We start from the raw sequence: 25015 nt of genomic DNA, 5'->3' as shown, positions 1-25015 counted from the left end.
TTCTACCACATACAGTAGAAGTGGACCCTTGTGTTACAACTGGTCTGATGTACGAACATCTTTGGTTATGACCAGAATTTTAGTTTTAACTTACAACCAGTCTTGAGTTCTGACCTGAATGCCGGCCGCTTGTGCTTCCAGATGGTCTCAGATATAGATTTAACCCTTAAAGAGTTTTGGAAGGAACATTACAACATCCCTTTCCTGTGTGTGGTTAATTGAGAAATCCTGGACCAATGTCTCTCTGAGGACACTGAGATCTGCCTGTACACAGGAGAGAGACTTTGAAGGCTGTGTTGAGGAGCCTGAACCTTCAGTTGACCAACCAGCCCTCACCAACAAATTGAGTTAGTAAGTTAAGGATCCACTGTACTGGGAATTATTCTAGATAGTGAACATTCATTGGTGAATAAAATAAACAAGATCCCAAATCTTGTGAACTTTATGTTCTGATGCTCAAGATTCAAGCAATAAGCACACACACACATACATGTATTTGGGTACAAATACAAAAGGAAAGGAAAGCAAGGTGAAGCAGTAGTGTCAGGAAGTAGACTCTGCCAGGTAGCCAGGGAAGGTTTCATTAAAGATGTGATATTTAAGCTTCGTGCATCCTGAATGAGGGGGAAAGGCAGACCTGTGTGGATCTGCCATTGTTTCTGGTAGAAGGAGACCTGTGGTGTGGAGAATAGATTCTAGGGGTCCAAATTGGAAGTGGAGATATGAGTAGAAGGCTATTTTGGAAGTACTCAGAGAGACAGCCACTATTACCCTTCTATTGTGTTCGGTTCTTTGTATCCACAGGTTCCACATTCAAAAATTCAACTAAAATTGCTCAAAAATATTTAGGGGAAATGGATCTATATTGAATACACAAATTATTTTTTTGTATTTTCTAAATAATATAACAACTATTTAGCATTTATATGGTGTATTGGGTAGTGTAAGTAGTGAGGAGTTATATGTGTAAGTTATTTCCAAATACACCGTTTTATATAAGGGACTGGAGCACATAAGATTTTAGTAGCTAAATGGAGGTGAGGGTACTTTTGGAACCAATCCTCTGGATACATAGGGATGCTATATTCCTTTACCCTTTTTTTGGAAATAAGTTGATACTGCTAATATAAAAGGTGGTTTATTTTTTCTTTTCTTGCCTATCATTATTACTATTATTTTTCAATACTAGAGACCAAATCCAAAGCCTGGAGCATGCTAGGCAAGTGCTCTACCGCTGAGCTACATCCTCACCTGTTTTTAATTTTTTTTTTAGCTTTGAGACAAGATCTCACTAAATTGCCTGGGCTAGCCTTGAACTTGTGTTCCTCTTGCCTCAACAGGCACATCCACCATGCTTGACTTCTTTTCTTTCTTCACATCAGAGAGTTTTACATTTGTTTTTCATAGCAACTTTTCTCTTTCTTTGCATAGCTACCAAAGCATTCACTCTAGTTCTGTGCACATTTATTTGCTTCCTTGATTCTTTAGTTATTTCTTAGCATTTTCTGGACTTTGGTTAACAGAGAGAACATCACTACCTCATTTTACCTCTGCAGTCTAGCAGTGTACCGTTTGAGGGCTGTGCAGCCTTGAGTTAAATGGATGAGGAATATATTAAGCTAGATGTTAGGAGTGAGTCATTTAGAGCCTAGTGACCAGAAATTGATTAGGTATGTAGATCATTAAAATCATTATAATTTAATTTGCAACACAATCTGTTTAAGAGATCATATGCATTTATTTTATAAAGGAGAGAACTGATGTACAGAGAGATTAAGAAATTTGCCAGAGCTCACATAGCAAGTAAGTGATTCACATTGACTCTTTAAGTCAAAGCCATTGTGATATTACATTGCATCGCAGGTGGCTTATCCTGTATTTTGATGCTTGCAGTTTTGAGAAGTGATAATCTGGGATGATTGGGAGCACATAGAAATAGATGGCTATCTGATAATAAAATGTTTATACACCTAGCAGTATAGCTCACTGGTAAAGTGCTTGCCTAGCATGCATGAGTCCATGGGTTTGATCCCCAGCTCCACAAAGGCGGGGGGAAAAAAAAGAGGTGAAAATTAAAGTACAATAAAAAAATTTTTAATGGTACCAAGGTTGAGAAGAGTTAGGGATTTATAACTACTTCATAGCCAAGCAAATCATAAAATTTGGCTTTCTGACTACCGAACCAGCACTTTTTCTAATGTGTTATTTCATATAGAAGCAAAGTCATGAGGGTGAATGACATTGTAATTGATAGTATTATTTCTTTCACATATTCATAGGTAGATTTATGTGGGTTCCAAATTATGAGCCTCTGACTTAACAATTTTATAACAACCAGTTTTGGGAGAACATAATGAATGTGTGCCTCCCCCCTCCCCTTATTTCCTTTTTACTTTCCATATTCATTCCTTCAGTCAATAATTATTGAACATTTGTTACATAACAGTAATCATGCTAGGAATAAGGACGTGAGTAGATCATGTCAAATTTCTATGTTTGTGATATTTTTAGGAAAGAGAACATTATGTAAATAATCTTGTTAACAAACATTACACTAGTCATTCTGGGTCTGCTTCTTTTTAATGATTATTTAAACATAATTTTTATTCTCTACAAACTTCTGTCCAAGCTAAAATGAATTCCTAGAGGTAATGTTCCTTTAGCTTTCTAAGGAAGTTACTGTCAGGATTGTGGGAAAAGTCATTTAAATATCTGAATTTAGAATCAGTTAATAAACAGTTATTATCTTCTATATCATTACTACCTAATAATGTGGCATAAATACTTGGTGGATGTCAAATTTTAAAATTTTTCAGCTAACAATTTAATTTCTTTATTTATGTATACCAAATGTTGGCTGTAGGCACTAGAGATATAAAAATGAGAAATAATCTTTATTCTTAAGGAATTCCAGTCTAATAAAGGCAAATAGGGCCCGGGATTTAGCTCAGTGGTTTCACTGCCTGCTGCGCAAGCACAAGAACCCAAATTCGATCCCCGGTACCAAAAAAATAAATAAATAAAGGCAAATAATATAAAGTGAAGATAATGGTAAGAGCTGACACTGGCAAAGTGCTTGCTATATTCCAGGCTTTTTTCTGAGTGCTATCCATATATCAGTTTATTTTACTCTTAAAACAACTTTGTTGGAGGAAGCTATTACAATTATTCCCGCTTTATAGGTGAGGAAACTAAGGCATAGAGAAGTTAAATGTTATAGGTAACAGAGTTAGTGATAAATGAATTGTTACTACCGTTACTGGCAGAGTACTATGCAAGCAGAAACGAGGAGCACCTAATTCAATGAACTAGTGTACCTGTTGGTTTTCCCATCTCCGGCACAAAATACCTTAAGGAGCTCAGGTTTCATTTGGCTCACAGTTTCAAGGGTTTCAGTCCATGGTCAGCTGGCTCCAAGACAGTAACATCATGGCAGAAGAAAGTGATGGAGCAAGGCTGCTCACCTCATGGTGTCCAGGAAGCAGAGCAGGGGAACAGTGCCAGAGAGGTATGGACCAGGGACCAGATATAGTACCCATGGTCATGTAGCCATGAGTCACTCAGACACATCCAGAAATGTGCTTTACTGTCCCCTAGGTGCCCCCCGTAATTAAGTTGAAAATCCAGCTTAACGGTCACAGGGAAGCTCAAAAAATGTATACCAAAAGAGAAGTGCTTGAACTAGGTTGTTATTCTAGTAACTAAATGATGAAGTAACCATTGTAATTTGCTAGAATAGTAAAAAATGTCTAAATTGATGCAATATGCCTTCATTTCAAATTATGTGTTCCTTTGCAAAATAAAAGTCCTTTGGTTGTGATTTGTGTAGATGTAAGGTAGATGTACTTTCTGTGGGGAATAAATGTGAGCTTTTGGTCTGTTGCCTTGAAACATCATTTGAATTAGAATTTAAGTGGATTTTATTTTATTAAGCTGGTAATACTTCATAGCAAATATTTGATGTATCTTTAAAATAATTTTGTTTAGACAAATCCATCATAGATGCCAACATGCTAACAGGATACTGTAGATGATTTTGTTAAGTATTTATTAGCTCTGCTGACTGGAGACAGCCACAAGCTATATTACTTAGCATGCTATGGATGCTATAATCCCCTCAGCATGGCATAACCTGAACAGTTTTCAGTGATCAAATGTCCATTTGTGTTGAGCTGTTGTGATTTTTTTCTTTTCACTTATATGATTTGCAGGATTAAAGACAAAGACTCCAGGGCCGAGCCTTTCACAAGACTCGTCAGTCAGTGAAAAACTCACGTCAAGTGCTCCTGAGAACACTGCAACATATGTAGCTGACACAGAATCAGACCAGGCACATACATGGTAAAGCCCTTTGTTTACAAAATGTTGTTATTATTTTATCAACAAATTAGTACTATTTTCAAAAAGAAAAGTTAGTGTCTTTATCCACTCATCTCAGGAGATAAAGTGTGGATGAAAAGGACACCAGGAAAAGTATCTTAGGAGAGGGATTAGCAGATTTTCTGTAAAGAACCAGTGAGTAAATACCATGGTATTGTGGGCTCTTTGTCTCTGTCATCACTACTTAACTCTGCCATTGTAGCATGGAGATAGCCATAAACAGCTTTATTGAATAAGTATGGTTGTGTTCCAGTAAAACTTTATTTACAAAAACAAGTGACATATTTGATTTGGTTTGCAGGCTGTAGTTATCCAACTCTTAGGATTTTTTTTTTTTTTGGTACTTTGTAAATATACATGGAAGACTAAAAAGAATTGTAGTACTTCATGTGTGACTGGTGAAATAAGTTTGAAATACAATAGATTCCAATCATTTGCAGTTCACTTTCTGTAGTTTTAGTTACAATAAACCATAGTCCAACAACATTAAATAAAAAATTCCTGAAATAAGCAATTCATAAGTTTCAAATTGTGCTATGTATCATGATGAAATCTCTTGCCGTCATCCCTTTGTCATGTCCAGGCTGTATATGCTACCTGCCTGTTCGTCACTAATAGCTATTGCAGTTATCAGATCAACTATCTGGTATTGTGGTGTATACGTTCAGGTAATCCGTAGAGGTATCCTAACACTACGTCAGAGTGTCTATGTAATTCACCCTACTACCTTTCATCACTTCTGCCTAATATTGTTTCATATGGCAAGAAAAATGAGTATAGTACAGTAAGGTAATTTGAGAAACAGACCAGAATCACATAACTTTTATTATGCTATAATTGTTCTATTGTTAGTTATTGTTGTTAATCTCTTATTTGCTTAATTTATATGTTAAACTTTATGGTTGATATGTACATATAGGAAAAATTGTAATATATAGACAGCTAAGGACTATCATTGTTTCAAGCATCCTCTGGGGTTCTTGGAACAGATCTCTCACAGTTGGGGAAAGGGTCTACTGTAAATATTTTTTATATAGGGCCAGGGATTTAGCTCAGTGGTGCCACCGCCTGCCTCCCAAGTGCTGCAAGGTCCTGAGTTTGATCCCCGGTACCAAAAATATTTTTTTATATGATGCTGTCTGTATTTAAATATTATTTATAATTTTGGCAATGCTTTATAGGCTCTGCCTAGCTATCTAAATAGTTAATATTTGTCCATAAGTATAGTTTTTTAGTGGTTCTCTTATTTTGAGAGGGGTTTTATATTTCTTTGTTTCTCTTTTTGTTTTTAATGGAAAGGGTTAACTCCTTTGCATTTAATGATATTTTTTTACTTAAAGCAGTACATTTTATTTTAGTCCATAGTGAAGTATTCATACTAAATTACTAAATAATATCACTATCTTAGACTATTTATTTTAATATTTACCACATTCATGTTTTATATTGTAGCCAAATTTAACTTTAAAGAGAAACTCTTAATGTTTTGGAAGTTACTTGAACAACTTTATCCCTGTGATTTTTTTCTTTGTTGTGTGTGTGTTTAGTCATTTGGGTTTTTAAAAGCAGTATTTGTTCAAACGTATTGTCAAAGTCTGTGTGGAGGTTTAAAATTTTTTTTTTCTGGTAGTCTAGAGCTTTATACTAGAAACTGCTCTCTGGCTAGATAAATCAATTCGTCCAAAATGATGTAAATATTCTATTATATAGGATATTGGAATAACAGGAATTTATTTTTATTTTTTATTTTTATTACTGTACTTTTACATACATGAGAATAATTTAAAATTTTAAAATAAAAACAAAAATTGCATAGGATTATCACCTAATTTATTATAGGATAATCAGTTGATATTACATGTATGCTTGACAGTTGTTTGTAGGTGATAAAAATGTACTATAGGGGATGAAGAAGGGTAAGATATTCTTTGGGGCATGTAGATGACAAAGGATCTTCTTGGAATGGTAAAATCTATTTACTGAATTATTATCTAAAGATGATCTTCTAAAGTTATGTTACATTAGAACTATTGTTTCTAGATAAAAAGTGTTGCTAACCTGATGGTTTACCTTCTGTTCTTTTCTTTTGTTATAGTATGTATTCGAGTGAAAAGCCAAAAGAAACAAAAATCTCCAAAATGGAACAAAAATGTGGATCATCTTCACAAGAAATACCCATTATAAAAGAAGCCCCCAAAACAAGTTCCAGTAATAACTTAGCATCAAATACTCTGGTTAGGGCAAATATCCAAAACTATCAACTTTCACCAACTAAATTCCCAAGTGTAAATAAAAGTAGAGATCGTGCTTCTCAGCAACAGACAAATACCATTAGAAACTACTTTCAGCCATCTCCCAAAAAAAGGTATTTTTTAAGTAACTGTACTGTGTCTCTGAAAAACTTAGTATTTTTTATATTGTTGTACAGTTGTCTCCTTAGTCTTTCTGTTAAATATGCTTCTGTGGAAAGTTGTGGCCCTTGGGCTCATTCTCAGAAATGTACCAATCTCCTCCTCCACTGAGACCATTAGACAGCTTTTCCTTTTTTTTTCAACTTACCTGTTGTTTTATTTACCCACACACGAGTTCCCAAATCACCTTTCTGCCTTTTATCCTTGATCACCTTTCTCTTGAGGTAAAGAGAGTTATCTTATTACTTTTCCTCTATCACCCCAGGTTCTGATTGTCAGGGTCTTGTCAGTCCCTTGCTTGCCATCTATTTCTGTTGCCAGCTCCTTACTTCAAACTGATTACCTGAATTATTACAAACGTTTCTCAGTTGGTCTTTCTGTCCAGTACCCTGTTATTAGAACATCACCTTTCCTGTTCCAATTCAGCATGAATCCAGTAAATCCTAGAAAAAAGAGCCTCAAGCCTGTCTCCTACGGGCCTTGATACAATCCACTTAAATAGTGTTCAGTAGGTACAATATTGAGTAAATGATAGTGTTGTTTAAAATACTCTTAGTGATATATGCACATAACATTTGCAGTATACAGCTGGTGCTATATTCCAGATTTAGTCATCTTGTTTATTATCTTATTCCAGCTCTCATTAATCCATTAGGTTATATTTCTAAGTTAATTTTCTACGTTATAAAGTAAACTGCTGTCTCTTGGCAATAGGTCCTTTGTATTTTTCTCCTTTTTCCTCCACATTGATTTATCAACTAACCCTACTTCAGAGAAGGTAGAGTTCTCTATACTGTTTTAAACCAAAGGGGTGCTCGGTCCTATCCAAACAGCCGAATATATGAATTTTGTACTGTTTCAAATGTTTATTTTTTAATTGTTTTGATTTTTTTTTTTTTTTTTGGTACCAAGGATTAAACTCAGGACCTTGCACTTGCAAGGCAGGCGGTGGAACCACTGAGCTAAATCCCCGGCCCCAGTTGTTTGATATTTTGAGTTGAAGTCTCCATGTAGTTCACTCTGGTTTTGAACTCACTGTGTAGCCAGGCTGACCTCAGCGTCACAGTGATCCTCTTTCCTCAGCCTGCTGCGTGCTGGGATTGCAAGTGTGCACCACCATGCCTGGCTCAAATGTTTGTTGATTGCCAGTGTAATTAATTAATAAATCTGGAGCACATTAAAAATTAAATGGAGGGGGTCATAAATATTGCCAACTAAAAAAATTACTTAGCTGTATTCATTTTCTGGTTTTGTTTTGTTTTTTAAATTTAAGGGAAAGGAATGAAGAAAACCAAGAAATGTCTTCATCCAAATCAGCAAGAATGGAAATGTCTTGTTCTCTTTTAGAACAAACACAACCTGCTATAACTTCACTATGGAAAAACAAAGAGCAAAATCTATCTCAGAATGAACCTATGGACGTAAAATCAGAAAACTTACTTACAGATGATGAAGATTTAAAATCCAGTGTGAAAAACTCTGATAGTAAATCTGTTTCTACAGAAAGTCTAAGATCAAAAAAAAGAAAAGAAATTGATTTGGCCATAGAAGATGAACTGTTGGAGCAGTTATTCAAGAACACAAGAACAGAGTCAGAAATTGAAGTGAAAGTTGAAAAACAAGAAGATGTCAACATTAGAAAAAAGCCAAGATTGGATATAGAAACAAATAACAATTTTGATGATAAAATAATACCAGAAAGTGACAAAATACCTGTAAGTAACATTTTTAATAAGAAGTAATATAAATAGAAACTTAGAATGATAAAAAGCCTTTGAATTTTTTATTGAGAGTATGAGCATCCATTTTGTCTATTTGAGGAAAAAAGTCAACAACTACTGTTAAGTGTAAGAATTTATTGATAGATAAGGTAAATGTTTAAAATACAGTAATTCTTTTTATTTATAACTGTTCCAGGGGAACAGTGATTCTTTTATCAGTGTAAAATAAAATGACATCACATAAAACTATTATACATGAGTAGTATATATTTTCATAGACTTCTACATTAGTCTGTACAATTATAAAAGATATTTGACCATCATAATAATGACAGTAGATGCTTTAATAGAATAAATAGGCAAAAAGGGTGAAGAAGTTAGTATAACAACTACTGTTTCTGCTAAATAAATTTTTAGGATAAAGTAGATACAGTAGCAGTAGGAATTTTTTCTTTAATGTCCTATTTTCATAAATGTTGATAATTTATCTTACCCACTTTGGCTAAGAAAACTATTTGCTTTGTTTCCTATTTTCTGTATCAGTAAATTGGCATACTATGTCTAGACTGGTTAGCTCATTAGATGAGAGCAAAGATAAGATGAGATCACATTTTTCTGATCTTCCATCTGGGTATGGTGGTCCATGCCTGTTAATTCCAGCACTGCGGGAGGCTCAGGCAGGAGAATTGCAAGTTTGAGCCCAACTTGGGCAACTAACTTCTTCTTTAAAGAGACCCTATCACAAAAAATAAAAAGAGGAAGGCTAGAGATAATAGCCCAGTGCAAAGGTCCTGTGTTTGGTCCCCAGTATTGCAAAGAATAAAACGTCTGATCTCTTACATGGGTGCACTCTCATTCATGACACTGGTCATTCCTTCCTATGACAGCTACAGAAAAGGACAGAAGTAGGTGAAAGGGTAAAGACTAAATGATTAGAAATCAAAATTGATTTCCTAAAGCAGTTGAGAATCTAGTGTGTATCAAGCACTATGTAAATCTGTAAGTGTTGTTGAAAAAGGCTATGACCTATCTTACCTATATGTTGGTATACAAGCAAACCTTCATTATTTGTTACTTATGAGTGAATCCAAAATGCGTTTCTGTGCACCAGCTGCATTAGAGTCATCTGGTGACCTTTTTAAAAAGCTAGAGTCCCAGAGATTCAGTACAGTGAGTTTTCTCATTGTGTTAAGAATTCCTTTGATTTTTAAAACTCTATAACCAAGGGCTCAAGTAAGGGAGAGTTGGGGTTTTTTCCACCTATAAAAGAAACCTGAAAGTAGGTAATCAAGTTGCTATCCTAGATGTTTGTCTCTCTGCTCTTTGAGATTACACTTCTAGCTGTCAAGTCTGCCTTCCAAGTGCCTTAGTCCATTTTCTATTACCATAAAAGAAACTTGAGATGGGGTAACTTACAAAGCAAAGCATTTTAATTCAGTTTCAGAAGCTAGAACTCCAAGATCAGGCAACTTCCTCAGAGAAAGGCCTCATACTATATCATAACATGGTGGAAAAGTGGGAGGGCAAGTGGGTGCGTATGGAAGGGACAGAACACAAGGGTGGCCTTGCTTTATAACAACTCACTCTCTTATTAATCCAGTTCTAAGAAAGGGCTGTGAATCCCTCTTAGTGCGCTGGTCACCTTTTAAAGGTACCACCTCCCTAGACTGCCATAGTAGTAATCAAATTTCAACATGAGTTTCTGTGGAGTTTTTTGGAGGGTTGGGGGTTAGGTAGGGCCAGAACATACCATCTTTAAACTATAGTGCTAGGAAAGAGGAACATGGTAGGGATAGAAAAAAGGGCTGTCCACCTGAATCCTGCCCACTTTCTGAGGTGCGTTCTCAGAAGCCATACTTACTAAGTTCTGCTATTGGCCAGAAGGTAGTCATGTTCTATACTACTCCCCATTTTTCACCCCAGTCTAAAAGAATCTGGGAAATGTTTTAAAAGCTTGGCACATTGTTATTCCCAACAAAATTAAGAGTTATATTAGGAGGGAAGAAAGAGAGAACAGATGTTGAGATACCCAGTTCCATCTTGGAGCCAGTGTGGGAACCTCAGAGACAGTCATTCTATGGATGGTTGTTTAAGGGTTGTCTTATCCTTTTACAGAAGAGTTGATTGAATCAAGCAGATCTTGTATCTTATAACTCAGCTTCTGTAGCAATTTCTCCTATAGCAGAAAGCTAGGTAATTTAGTTTAATGGATGAATTGGTGCAATCCAAAGATGATTTGATATTTAATACACTTATATCTCTTCATAAAGCTATGTTTATTCTACTTACATTATGAATTTACATTTTCAGTTTATCTCCAAACTATATTATATTCTCTTCTCAGGTTATTTGATGTAAACATTTAGTCTAAAAATTTTGGCTTTTGCCCAGGTTTTTTTTTTTGGTTTTTTTTTTTGTATTAAATTCTTTTATTGGTACATTGTAGGTATACAACACAATTACATTTCTCATTGGGAATTGTACCTTTACATAATACATCTTGGTTCTTATTTTTTCCCCATTCCTAGCCCTCCCTTCACGCCCTCCACCCTTCCCTATTTACAAAGACTTTATTTCCATGTTTTCCATTTCTCAGCATTTTTCCTTTCCCTTCTTTCCTTTACCCTGCCCCTCCCACTACCCCTACCCCTTTGGACCTTTTCTTCCTATTTTACATTATCGATTATCCATTCTAATCATTGGTACATTTGAGGTATACAATATAATGACATTCATCATTGGAAATTTGCACCTTTACATAGTCTCTCTTGGTTCTTATTTTTTCACCCTTGCCCAGCCCTCCCTTCCACCCCCCCAGTCCTCCCTATTTACAAAGATTTTGTTCCTGTTTTTCCACTTTCTCATATTAATCCCATTCCCTTCTATCCTTTCCCCTAGCCCTCCCACTTCCTTCCCCTTTGTCCCTTTTCTTCCTATTTCACATTACCTGTTATACATTTAGTCCTTATTTACACTTTCAGTTTCTCACACAAGAGAAACTATTCGGTATTTATTCATGTGTGTCCTATTTATTTCACTTAAGAGTATCGCCTCAATGTGCATCCACTTAACTATAAATGTCTCTAATTTCTAATTTTTGATGGGTGAGTAGTACTCCATTTTATAAAAAAACCCATTTTCTTTATCCAGTCTCCAGTTGATGGGCATTTGGGCTGTTTCCAAGTTTTAGCTATTACAAATTGTGCTGCTGTGAACATGGGTGCACATATATCACTGTGGTATGATTCTTTTAATTCTTTGGGGAAGATCCCCAGCAGTGGAATAGCGGGGTCAAATGGGACTTCCAGACCTAGTTCTTTGAGGTATCTCCATACTGATTTCCACAGTGCTTGCACCAGTCTACACTCCCACCAGCAGTGGAGCAGGGTTCCTCTTTCCCCACAGCCCTACCAGCATTTGTTATTGGTTGATTTCATGATAGCAGCCATTCTTTCTGGAGTGAGGTGGAATCTCAGCATTGTTTTCATTTGCATCTCTCGAATGACCAGTGATGTTGAACATTTTTTCATGTATTTCTTTGCTATTTCTACTTCTTTGTGTGAGAAATGTCTGTTCATTTCAGATGCCCATTTTTGGATTGGGTCTTTAAATTTGGGAGGTCTGATCTTTTTAAGTTCTTTATAGATTCGAGATAGTAGACCTTTGTCTGAGGAAGAGCAGGTGAAGATTTTTTTCCCACATTGTGGGTTGTCTCTTCACACTGCTGGTGGTTTCTCTTGCTGTGCAGAAGTAATAAGAAGAGATCCCACTTGTTGATTGTTTGTGCTAGTTCGTGGGCAACTGAGGTTTTGTTCATAAAATCTTTTCCTACACCATTGTCTTCAAGGGTTCTACCTAACCTCTGTTCCAACTGGTTCAGAGTTTCTATTTTAATATTTAGATCTTTAATCCATTTTGATTTTAGTTTAGTGCATGGTGAGAGATACAGGTCTAGTTTTAATCTTTTTGCCCAGGTTTTTAAAAAATAATTTCTTTTGTGGTACCTTTTTCTCTAATGTTTATTTCTAATTTTACAGTCATTTTTTATTTTCTTCCTTTAGTCTCATCCTGTTACATACTTCAACCATTTTTAGTAGCCTTTTTTATTTTCCTTAAATGTTCTTCCAGGTTGGTCCACTTTTCCTAGTGAATACAGATCTGTGTGGCAGTGATTTGTGGTTTTGGAAACAGAACTCTTTGCTCCATCCTATATAGCTCCTAATTGATGTTCCTAAGTAGTGGACATTCTCCCAAAGCTCATGTCACCCAGGTGTTGATCATTGGCAAGTTAGGGAGCTGGGGATTAAGCTCAGTGGTTCCACCGCCTGTCTCGAAAGCACAAGGTCCCGAGTTTGAGCTCTGATACAAAAAAAAAAGGAAACCCGAAGTATAAATAAAGAGCAAAATAAAAGATAAATAATAGGAAACAGGGAGAAAAAAAAAAAGAAAGCAAGTTAGGGAAAGACAAGAACTGAACACCACATACCTTTGACATAGGCTCCACTAAACAGCCTTTCGTGGTCCATAAAAGAACTATCATTTAAAATCTATGGTTTACATGATGTATAATAATATCAGACAATATGAGTATTTTATTTTTACAGCATAATTTCCTTTTTACTTCTTATTTCAAAACTCATGACATTCTAAATGAAAAATTCAGTACGAACTAAAGTACTTTACTAGATGTTTGGAGAGTGATAGCAATTTGATTATAATAAACTTGAAGGTGTGTTAAAAGTGAAATCACTATTCCAGCACTAAATGTTTTTAATAAGACTCTAGTTACAGGTGTTTTGCTTTTAGTCTAAGAGATTCTTTTTTTGGTACCAGGGATCAAACTCGGGTCCTTGCGCTTGCACAGCAGGCAACGAAACCACTGAGCTAAATCCCTGGCCCTAGCCTAAGAGATTCTTAAATTTTTTTTTTTTTAATTTTGAGATAATTACTGATTCACATGTAAAAAGTGATACCCTTTATCTGATTTCCCGTAATTATTAGGACAGCTTGACTATCTATAGCGTAATATTATAACCAGGAAATTGACACTATATAGTTAATCAACATTTTCAGTGTTTTATTTTTATCATTATAAAATGTATCTGGAAATCATCATGAATACTCATGAGTATAGGAAAATAGACCAACAATTTGCTGATAGTTATACCTCCTTAAACAACCATGATTAATATTTTTGTGAGTTTTTTGGGGTTTTTAAAAAAATCTTATATTGTAGACCTTGAATCATGGTTATTACAATATTGTAGCCATTTTAAATTCATATTATTTCATATTGTTAGATATTAAATATATAAGTGTATGAATTTAGATGGCTTCTAATTCTTTGTTCTTATACTTTTTACTGGAATATCTTTTTCTGCATGTATTTTTATTTTCATATCATTTCCTTTTTTTTTTTTTTTTTTTTCTTTTTGGTACTGGGGATCGAGCTCCGGTCCTTGCACCTGCACAGCAGGCAGCGAAACCACTGAGCTAAATCCCCAGCCCTTCATATCATTTCTTTAGGAAAGATAGTTCTTAAGGAAGTCAGATATCTAGGTCAGAGGATAAATATCTGAGTTTCATAGAAGAGTTGGTTATTAGTAACTCCTGTGAGCAGTGTTTTTTATTTTATTTTTTTTAGCAAGAAAGTGAAGTTGGGAAGAAATGTGAGTTCAAGAAAGAATCACTGTGGTCAACTAAAGAAATATCTGTGAGGAAATTCTTACTTATTTGATTAAATTTTTATAAAGATTTGACTTATAATGATCATCTCATTAATTTCTGTCATTGTTTTCATTCCTAAATAGTTCTTTGCTAATTCTGGTCTGTTTCATTCATGTGCCTCTTCTAAATGGATAGATCATATTATAATCATTATGCAGTAGAAAGAGTGGAGAGAGAAGCCTGAGTGTAATTCCCTGCTCTCTCCTGCATAGATCGGTGACCATGAGCAAGTCACTTTCACATTAATGAACCTCAAAGTCTTTGTTTATAAAACAGTGTGGACACTTTTCCAACAGTGTGGTTGTTTATGTCAAATACAGTAATGGATATTAAATATTTGGAAAGAATTAGGCCATTTTTACTTTACTTGATTCTTAATTGTATTCTATCACTGTCAGATGAATATTTTCTTCTGGCTTTTCCCTTTTTCCTTTTCTTCCAGTCTGCATTTATCTTAGAAGTGTTAACAACTCCCTGGTGAACACAGTTCAATACTTAAAAGAATTAGAGGGCCTTGAGTAATTGAATGATAGATGAGAAGGTAAACTGCTTATTGGAATAATGTCTACTAGACCAAGCTATAAAATTAAAAATACAATACTGAATGGTTTTTAGCCTTTTATTACAAATCAGTGTATTATAAATGTTTTCAGAGATACAGAGCCACCTCAGTTACTGATTTTCTAGTTTTATGAAACATAGATGATTTGATTCTAAATACAAACTTCATGTACTAGAAATAAACCCTTTTAACTGTTCTTTTTAAGTATTTGAACTTTTTTCTGATAGATCCCTAAATAATAAGTAATTTTCCTTTTCTTACTTCTCCTTATCTATCCCTTTGAACTCCCTTTAAGAATAATGATGAACTTCAGGACAGCAGTGAGATGCTTCCAAAAAAGTTGTTAATGACTGAATTTAGATCACTGGTGGTTAATAACTCCACTTACAGAAATCTGTGTGGGATAAATAATGATCGTGGTCATCAACTCAAGAATTTCAAGAAATTCAAAAAGGTAGGTAGTTCTTTAACTGTATCACAAGAGGGCAGTGTTTGAAATGGTTTTAGACCTAATCCTGGCTCAAAACAGTAATAAAAGTATGTTGAAAACTGATGTTATTTCTTTTGCTTAAAATGGTTTTAAAAAATTACTCTAGGAAGGTCATGAACTGATAGATAATGAATATATTGAACATCTATATAGATGAAACAGATTTTACCAAGACTGAATTCTGTATAGGTAGCCATTTGCCTGGTTTTCCCCACCCTGAACATTGGATTTAAGACCATATGACAGGGTCTTTTCTTTCTGATGTTGATCTGTGACTTCCTCAACAGGTTCTTTAACTCCAGACTTCATAAAGAGAAAAGATTTGTGAAGTAACAGCACATGTAATATTGAAAACTATAGGTATTTTATGATTGCTTGTATATATAAAACAAAATATACATTGTACTCTGAGCATTATTGTTAGACCTGAGTTTCTCCTCATTAAGAAAATGCTCGGATATTATTTTATCAGTATGGCTAAAAGAATATATCTGACCTAACTGTATTCTTTTTAGTTTTCTCTGGGATATTGACTTCTTGCCCCAGACTACTGTTAACTACTAGTCTTTGCCTATGCATTTGATCCAAGTACAATTATTATTTCAAAATTGATTTTTTGTGGAATACTACTTTCAACATAATATATGTGTAAATTTTTGCTGTGACTATTAGGTAGTATAGCTTTTCCCTCTACTATGAACATTCACTGTTGATATTTCTCAGTTAAACTCAGTTTTCTACCTATCATGACACCCTTCCGTGGCATCATGATACTTTTTTAACACTGCTTTTGTACTTCACATCTATGACTCATGAATCACAACAGGACTGTTCTTACTGCATTATTACTTCATGTGTAATAATGTGTTAGAAAATGTCTTTATTTTTTAAAAAAATTAGGATTCAAAAGACATGCTGTTTTTTTATTGGTTAAGTTACTAAAGAAAAAGCAGTAATACCATTCGCACTGAAGTGGTATATTAATTATGAAGAAATGTAAAGTACTACAGACTTGTAGAAAATGGTTTAAAAAGATTTAAAACCTTCAAAACTATAGATACTCTTACCTAGAAATTTGTTTTCAAGCTATGTAAGAAATTCATTCTAAAATTTATATAGAAAAAAATTTAAGATTATCCCAAAGGAATTTGAATTTTTCTTTAAATTTCCAAGTTAGAGACTTGGCTCTTTTTATACTATTAAAATACCGATACCTGGTACCAAAAAAAAAAAAAAAAAAAAATATTGCTTAATGTTGAAAACTAATTTGAAATTCCCTTTCCACTTCACATATTGAAATTTCAAAAGCATGACAGGGTTTATTACTCCCTAAGTATGGTAATACTGGTGTGCTTAATATAAATCTTTACATAGAAGTTTCTTTTTTTGGTACCTCTTTATTTGTGAAAAAATTAAAATGTCAGTTAAAAGTATAAATTTTTGCTATCTCAACATCTGCTAAGAATCCTGTAAACTAGAAAGTTTAAAAAAACTTTAAATTTTCGTCAGTACTAGAAAGAGCTTGAGCTTTGAAATCTTTAGAACAAAATGCAGTGCTTTGGATTATAATGTGTGTGCTCACATTGAGTTACTTTAATTGCTAAAAGATAATCTGAGGCCATTTTAAAATAAAAAACTACAAAGTAAAACTCTTAAATTCTTCTTAGTATATAAATGTCAGTGACATGTCTAAATGTTGACCTTAATAGCTAGAGAAGAAAAGAGCAAAAACAGATTGTCTTAATCTGTTAATATGTTTAACCTCACTACTTTTATTATTTAACAGGTCACCTTTCCTGGAGCAGGTAAACTTCCGCACATCATTGGAGGATCAGATCTAATAGCTCATCGTGCTCGGAAGAATGCAGAATTAGAGGACTGGTTGAGACAGGAAATGGAGGTGAGTAAGAAGTGAGGCCCCACACTTGTGTGAATTGCACTTTGCCTCTTTGTGATTTCCCTAAAGCAAATTATCCTTACAACCAAACTCATGATAAATGACCTAAGGTCATTCATTCAGAAAAATTTGAGTTCCAAAACATTAAGATTAATTTATACCTTGCCATACATTTCTTTAAGGGAATTCTAGATTTATAGTATTAAAGAAATGTGTGCTTAAACAGATGAATTATGTGTATATCTTTTTCTTTTTTTTTTTTTTGGTACTGGGGATCGATCTTGGGACCTTGCCCTTGCAAGGCAGGCGCTGGAACTGCTGATCTAAATCCCCGGCCCCTGTGTGTATATCTTAATTGGGGGGAAGGGAGTTAATTCTCAGAAATGTTAAAGGAAACTAAAAAATTGCAATTAAAAGGATGGCTATATAATCACGTGGAAAATACTACAGATATATCAAGTGATATTCTGTAGTAATGAACAGGCCTTTCTCAGTCTAGGAATTATGTTTAACAATTCTAAATATTTCTCATTATTTACTTGAACATTTACCCTTTCCTGTTTTCTCTATTATCTCTTACTGGAATTCCAATTTGACATAAGTTAAATTTTCTCACTTTCTTTATCTCTTTGTTTCTCTGTGCTGTATTTTAGGTAGTTTCTTCAGATAGTCTTCTAGTTTACTACTTGTTTTCAACTCTGCTTAGTACTGCATTTATCCAGTGAGATTCTAATTTAACCTATTCTAATTTTTTTATTACTAAAATCTGTTTTATTCTCCTAAATCTTATTCCCTACTTGTAATTTAGCTTAATGATACTAGTCCCTACAGTACTTTATGGTCTTTAAATGTGAACTCTGTTTTCCTTGGAACATAATCTGTAGGATTTCCTTGAGTCTTAAGTTCGTATTTACTGTCAAAATGAAAGACTGAAGTCACATTCTCTTTTCTGTTTTGAAAGAATAATTGGTTTTATTACTTTATAAGTATACATTCCAAAAAATTGTGACAATACACAAAAGAATGAAGAAGGCCCAAAAGTATCTGTTTAAACATTGAGTGAATGATTTTCCAATGAAATTAAAACATCTCTATTGAGGAAGGACCTGAGGCCAAGACAGGCTTGGAAGAGAAGGAGTGAGATTGATAGAAGGAAGTTAAACTGAAGCTATTGCTGGATTGTGTAAATGTTTCTTTCCTCCAAGATACTTTATTTCCTGAGATCCCTCTTAAGATGAAGGGTGAAAATATGAAAAACACTGTGTAGCTGGAATCAGTTTTTATTTTAAATGGTATGTTTAAATTTTACATACTGTTTGTTGTTTGCCTTCCATGAAGAGTAAGGACATTATTTGCCCTTCCTCTCCTCCCTCACCTTACAACAGTCCTGTTTTTCCCATTTTTAGAGGACTTACATTGACAATATATGAGGTATGATGAAAAATATGGTGACTTTAATTATTTTCATTTATTACAGTAAAAGACACATAGACAATAACTCCCCTCAAAATATTCTCCCACACTTTAAACACATTTATCATTCCTGCCTTTTTCTGAAACACTCTAGAAATCCTTTTTCATGTCTTTAGTTGTTACTGTCATGGCCGCCTTGATATTCTGAAACAATTCAAAACATTTACTTTTCGTGGTCATTTTGACTTTTTGTTATGATCCAGAAGTTACATGCTACCAGATCCATTGAATAAGGTGATTGATGACAACACTGTGATCAAAAAACACAGTGAATGTTTAAATTAATTAATGTTTAAAAAATTTTCTATAGTAAAAGACATTGTCATTAATCCCCTTAAGAATACTCAAGGGCAGGGGATTTAGCTCAGTGGTTCTGTTTCCTGCCTTGCAAGCGCAAGGACCTGAGTTTGATCCCCGATACCAAAAAAAAAAAATACTCAAAATACTTCTACCCCTTGCTTTAGACACACCTTGTCATTCTTGGCGATGTCTTTTGCTGTAAATTTTTTTTTTAATTTAAGCATTCAGCGTATTTTTTTGGTCATACCTTGTATATCAGTCTTGTGATTATTCCCATTATTCAGTTTTTTCTGAAATCCTAAAGCTATTTTGACTGGCAGGTGCAGTTCTTTATCATTTCAAGAAACTTCTCCATGATGTTTTTAAACTTTTTTTCCTTTCTTGAGTTTCTGCTTGTGAGGCACGGCCATCTTTCTATTGGCTCACCTTTGCCCTCCTAAAGACACTGAGGAAAAGGAAGGGTTCTGCTAGAGCTGTGCACATATCTTACTGAAAAGCTGGACCAGCTCTCTTCTGGGATTCAAATTAAAGATTCTGTACCAACGAGTGTATCCTCGGCAGAAGAGAATAACAGCATTTTCGATTGCTCACCTCACTTGTCAGGCACCCCTGGGGCCTATGCCTTCAGTCAGTGTCCATCCCACTTCAACTCCTGTGCCATTCGTCCCTTTCCAGCAGACCACTAGTAGTTGTCTTCCCTGCTTGGGCTACTTCTTTCCCATACTTGGGACATTAAGTGAGAATTTTCCGGTTTTGCCAGTTTTGTAGCACTTTTTAATAGGTTGAGGTAGTTTTACAGATCAGGTGCATCAGAATCTTTCAGTTCTTTACTTAGCTCCATCTTTGAAGTCTGTGGTATGGAGTTAACTCTTCTTGGTCAATTACTGCTGTTGGGTCTTACTCCTTGGTTTTGGGTGGGAGAGGAGCTGGAAGAATGAGGCAGCTGCTGACTTGTTTATTAGGAATTAGAGGTGCACACTGTGTTCTAGATTTGTACTACCAAATCTCTTATTTTTTATTAAAAGCAGTTTAGGAACAGTGTAGATAGGATTTATTTGGTAAAGCAGACTTGGTCCTGCTGCATGGCTACTGCTTATAACCATAAATGTAGATTGTATTGACATCTCTATTCCTTGGGTTTGCCCTCATTACTCTTTTCCCAAACTCCCTGCCTTTTGTTCTTTTCTGGCACTCCTTTGTCTACTTCTGATGCAGACTAGTGTTAGTTTTCTTAGTTAGTGTGCCACTTCCTGAAATTTTCTTAAATTTAGGATATTTTCATTTTGGGGTTTGGGTATATAGTTCAGTGAGAGAACACTTACCTAGCAAGCATGAGGCCCTGGGTTCAATCCCCAGCACCAAAAAAAAACAAGCAAAAATGAGAATATTTTCATTTTGCACATAAAACATTCTTTTTATTCTTTTGAATGTTAAAAGACTGTGAGATGTGACTTTTAAAACCTTGAAAAGTTCAAAATATGAGGCAGTTCTATTTCTTAATACTGTCTTAATGTTTTTATTAAAATATCTGAAATAAAACTGATTTTTTTTCTCATTGATTTGTCTTTAATGTGCTGCACCTTTAAAATTAGCATCCCCGGGCCGGGGATTTAGTTCAGTGGTTCCAGCACCTGCCTTGCAAGCGCAAGGTCCTGAGTTCCATTCCCGGTACCAAAAAAATAAAATAAAATACAGTGTCCCCCATCAAGCCTCTAAGAATATTTAAAATAATACTAGCAGCTTTTCTGACAACTACTTTATGAAAATCATATATCTAACTGTTTATATTCTGCTATCTACTATCCCAATTAGAAAATATAAAAAGAAAATAGGCAATTTCATTTTGACGTTTTACAACATGAATAGAAAATCAGTGTATATAACTGAGTCACTTTGAGAAATCTCAGAAGCAGTGTGACAGCCTAAGAGCAGATGCTCTTAACAAGAGCCAGGAAGTTACATGAAGACTGCACGAGGTTTTTTAAGTGAAGAGTTTAAGGTCATACCAGGAAATATGTGCACTCAATTATTAGCAGTAAAAATATGCAGTGATTACATTTTTATTAACACATTAATTGTACATTTTAATAGGATTTAGTGTGATATTTCTATACATGCATTGATCATATCCAACCAGTAGGGATTATATTCTAAAGTCAGTTTGTGAGGCAAAAATAGACTTTAATAGGAGTTAGTCTTAACCATCTTAAGTACCTGTATTTAATGAATGTATGATGTTTCCATGAGGATAAAATATATATGTAAATAATTACAACAGAAGGTAAAAGTTGATAAACATCCTGGGAGTTGTGCAGCTGAAGGTTTTGTGGAGCTCTTCATAATAGGCATTGTATTTAAAAGAAGCTTTTATTAAGGAGTTGAAAAACATGTTCTCTGACACATACCAGTATTAGGCACTAAATATTTCTGGGCAAAGAGAATTGTGAACAAAAAGAAATGGAAGGCGGGAGGATGGAAGGGGAAGGAAGATGACATAAAAAGAATTAATGTGTGTTATGTACATGTACAACTTCCTGACGAATATAATCATTCTGTGCTCCAGACATGTACTAAAAAAAAAGTAAAAGTCACAAGTTAAGCAGTGAAATCAGGTTTTGGTTTGCTTTTTGTTTTTGCAATTAACAAAACAAGCATACAGAGTCTATGAAAAGGAAGGGAAGAGTGACTGGCAAAGTAACATGGAGCCAGATTACGGAGAGCTTTGCATATTTTAAGGGTCAAACTCAAGAGTTTGTGTTTTCTTTGGTAGACAGAAGTCATCAAAGGCTTTTGAATGGCAAATGATAGGATCCCAGTTGAACTTTAGGAAGATACATTTAGCATAAAGTTTCTCTGATCCTCTCTAAGGTACTGTAGGAGTCTGTTGGATTTGTGTTTAAAGTTATTTGTAGGTGAGGTAATTCAGCAGCAGCCTCTAAGCCCCACTTTGGAAGCAAGAGGAAGGGCACCTGTTGGCCTGCAGAACTGCTCTGGTTGAAGGTGGGGTGCATATTGGCATTTCTGTTTCATCAGCTTTCTGATCTCAGAGGACTGAACTTTGATTTAATAAAAGGATTCTGCTGAAAAGGATGTTTAAAAACCCAACAAGTGGGCCTGGGATGCAGCCCAGTAGCACCGCGCCTGCCAGGCAAGCATGAGGCTCTGAGTTGGATTCTTGGTTCAAAAAAAAAACCCAACAAGCTAGCAATATATATCAGTTCCCTTTGAGAGACTGGCTGGAGAAAGTTGTTTAATTAGAACACTTTGCAGTAATCTTAGTGTAATATGATAATAAAATCTGAATAGGATAGTGTAGAGGCAAGAACTTACAGACTTAGTAATGTGGATGTGACAGTCTCAGCGATGATTGTAAAACCTATCAGTAGAAGCACTTCATTACATATTCACTACTAAGCAAATGTTTGAATTTATCTTAATTTTGACAGGTACAAAAGCAACATGCAAAGGAAGAGTCTCTTGCTGATGATCTCTTTAGGTAAAGTTTGACTTCATCTTTTTCACATGCCTTTGAGAGATGTGTAGATAATTCAGATTCTGTTCATATGTACTAGATATTTGTTTCTTCTGTTTTATAATATATACCTAGTCCTTCACCAAAAGAATTTGTTTTTAATATATGTTTCTTTTTATTACTTGAGCACCTCTTAACTGGGTTTCCTGCATATAGCTTCAAGGTTTAAGGTTTGATTCAGTTGTATCATATAAGATACTTAAAATTTGGAAAGAAAATTTGGAAAGGATTTAGGCAAAAAAAAAGTTCCTAAACTGGGTGAATTTGACTGGCACACTGTGAGATTTTCAGTTCTGAGTAGAATTATGAATTGATTTTTTAATTCAGACAAGTAAAATGCCAGACCATTTGTTTATATTTAATTAATACATGACAAAAACAAAAATCTAGATTAAAGTTTCAAAGCAGGTTTTTGTGAGAGATTTTAGAGGAATTGTAGTGCGTAATTATGATTTAATTATAATTTAGCACATTTTCAGCATTCCAGCCCAGTTTAAAACCTATAATTGTCTCTCAAATATCAATAAATTTTTAAAAATTAGTAAATAAAACACCAGTACTAAAGAATAGTAATATTTTTCCAAACTTAAATATTTTCCAGCCAAATTTTTGTTCTCTAATTTAATAATTAACAATGTAAATCACTGTTGAAAATCTTGAAGAAAATATTGATTTTTTTTTTTTTTTTTTTTTTTGTACCAGGGATTGAACTCGGGTCCTTGCGCTTGTGCAGCAGGCAGCAAAACCACTGAGCTAAATCTCTGGCCCCCTGATTTTTTATATGTAGCCAAATGAGACTCTCTGGCTGCCCACCTATATTTGTTTAATTGCTATAGGAGAAAATTTTGTAAATCAGAGTTAGTAAATTAGGGTTTCTAAATTTTGTAAATTCTTGTCTTTTATGTGAATGGTATACTTTAATTTGAGGTTTAAGATGACACTAGGCCTATTTAGCCACACTCAAATTTTTAAGCTGTTGTTTTACTTATTTTGATATGTTATGCAATTTTTATTGATCATGTTTTGTTTTTACCAGATATTCATAAAAGTAACATTGAGGGAGTACAATGGTAGCTTGGTTCATGAACTTAATTTGTTCTACAATTTTGGAAAAGATGGCCATGTTTGTGTTTGTGTAGGAAAGATGTCTATGGTCCTACGTCAAGTCTAGAAACCTGATCTAGAGTTTGCAAACAAAAACAAAATTTTGCCAGACACTTCTGTTTACAAACCAAATTATTTGCAAAGAAAAGTGTTCATGTACCAAGGTACCACTGTAAATGAAAATACAGAATTGTCAGTGTTTATTATCTGATTCTGAGGACAAAATTTGCGTTCTCAGTTTCCCAAAGTGTGAATTTTATAAATAAAAGAAATAGAATCTGTTCTCGAAATGTTATTTAACCCCATTTCTTTATTTGCAGGTATAATCCTAATGTTAAAAGAAGAAGATAATTGAGAACTTTAAAAAGCAATTATGAGGGCCGGGGATTTAGCTCAGTGGTTCCGCCGCCTGCCTCGAAAGCAGAAGGACCTGAGTTCGATCCCTGGTGCCAAAAAAGAGAAAAAGAAATTATGAGTCGTCGCCTGCCTCACAAGCGCAAGGTCCCAAGTTCGATCCCTGGTACCAAAAAAAAAAAAAGGAAATTATGAAAACAAGCTTCCCAGCAAGCATTTACTTCAGGCCAAGATACATGAATACAGTGTATGGAAGAGATTTAAGCTTTTGTGGCCCAAATTTGTTAAATAAAGTGTATAATACTCTTTATTTCTTTTGTGTGTGGTAATGAATACCTTTGCCCTGGTTTGTCTTTGTCACATCATCTCTCATGATTAGGCTTTTTTCATTTTTAATTAAGTCTCCCCTTTACCACTCTCCTGTTTTATTCCCCTCAGAAAAAAATGTACACTTATTTCTTGTTAGTCTTTCCAGATTTTTAATTCCTATTCCAATTCTTATACATACCATTTTTCAGTAACTCCTAATACAAATGATAGCATAACATATGCAGTGTTCTGCACCTTCTTTTTCATGTGATAGGAAGTTCATAGGCATATTAACATTTTTTTCTATTGTGTTATAGTCTGTCTAAACTGATGTGTTCCAAGTGTTCAGTTATGAACATGTCAGGTATTCTAATGTTAGAAAGTGAAAACAGTATGGAACACTTCATTAAACTTGTAATTGGATCTCATCAGAGATGAGTAACAGAAAATTAGTCATTTTTCAGATTTATTAATATAACTCTAGCTGTATGTTAGAATTACGCTGAAGTTGTATTATCAACTCTACAGGCTGATGATACATCTGTGAAAGTACAGTAAGTCTTTTATAAAGACTAAAAGCATCTTGGTCCATATAAATTCTGCCACCTTTTTTAGGTGGTTACTATTTTTATAACCATATTTTTTTTAGGTGGTTAGACCATGACATGAAAAAGCATAGCATAAGTTAATTATACAGTTGCTAGATCTTCACGGAAGATTCAGTGTTCCATACGTAATCAAAAAAGTTCACTACA

At 34.5% G+C, this 25015-nt stretch overlaps 1 protein-coding gene across 3 annotated transcripts in view; it reads left to right on the top strand.

Annotated features, from left to right (window-relative positions):
- Nucleotides 1-24261, top strand: part of Nbn (nibrin) — a 46777-nt gene extending 22516 nt beyond the window's left edge. For 2 of the 3 annotated variants that reach the window (XM_087190565.1, XM_087190563.1), the window contains exons 9-16: nucleotides 4212-4341; nucleotides 6476-6745; nucleotides 8065-8506; nucleotides 14157-14225; nucleotides 15097-15255; nucleotides 17078-17191; nucleotides 22408-22457; nucleotides 23918-24261. In XM_087190565.1, the coding sequence (XP_087046691.1) occupies nucleotides 4212-4341; nucleotides 6476-6745; nucleotides 8065-8506; nucleotides 14157-14225; nucleotides 15097-15255; nucleotides 17078-17191; nucleotides 22408-22457; nucleotides 23918-23948 (1265 nt within the window). In that variant the 3' untranslated portion in view covers nucleotides 23949-24261. The remainder of the gene's footprint in view (nucleotides 1-4211; nucleotides 4342-6475; nucleotides 6746-8064; nucleotides 8507-14156; nucleotides 14226-15096; nucleotides 15256-17077; nucleotides 17192-22407; nucleotides 22458-23917) is intronic. The other variant, XM_087190566.1, reaches the window with a different exon arrangement.
- The last annotated feature ends 754 nt before the right edge of the window (nucleotides 24262-25015 follow it).

The sequence above is a fragment of the Heterocephalus glaber genome, unplaced genomic scaffold, assembly GCF_053883595.1.
Source record: "Heterocephalus glaber isolate CG9 unplaced genomic scaffold, H.glaber_assembly_v1.0 deba00001553, whole genome shotgun sequence".
Lineage (NCBI taxonomy): Eukaryota > Metazoa > Chordata > Mammalia > Rodentia > Bathyergidae > Heterocephalus > Heterocephalus glaber.
Note: the sequence above shows the minus strand (reverse complement) of the source record. Positions and strands in the feature narration are given on the sequence as shown.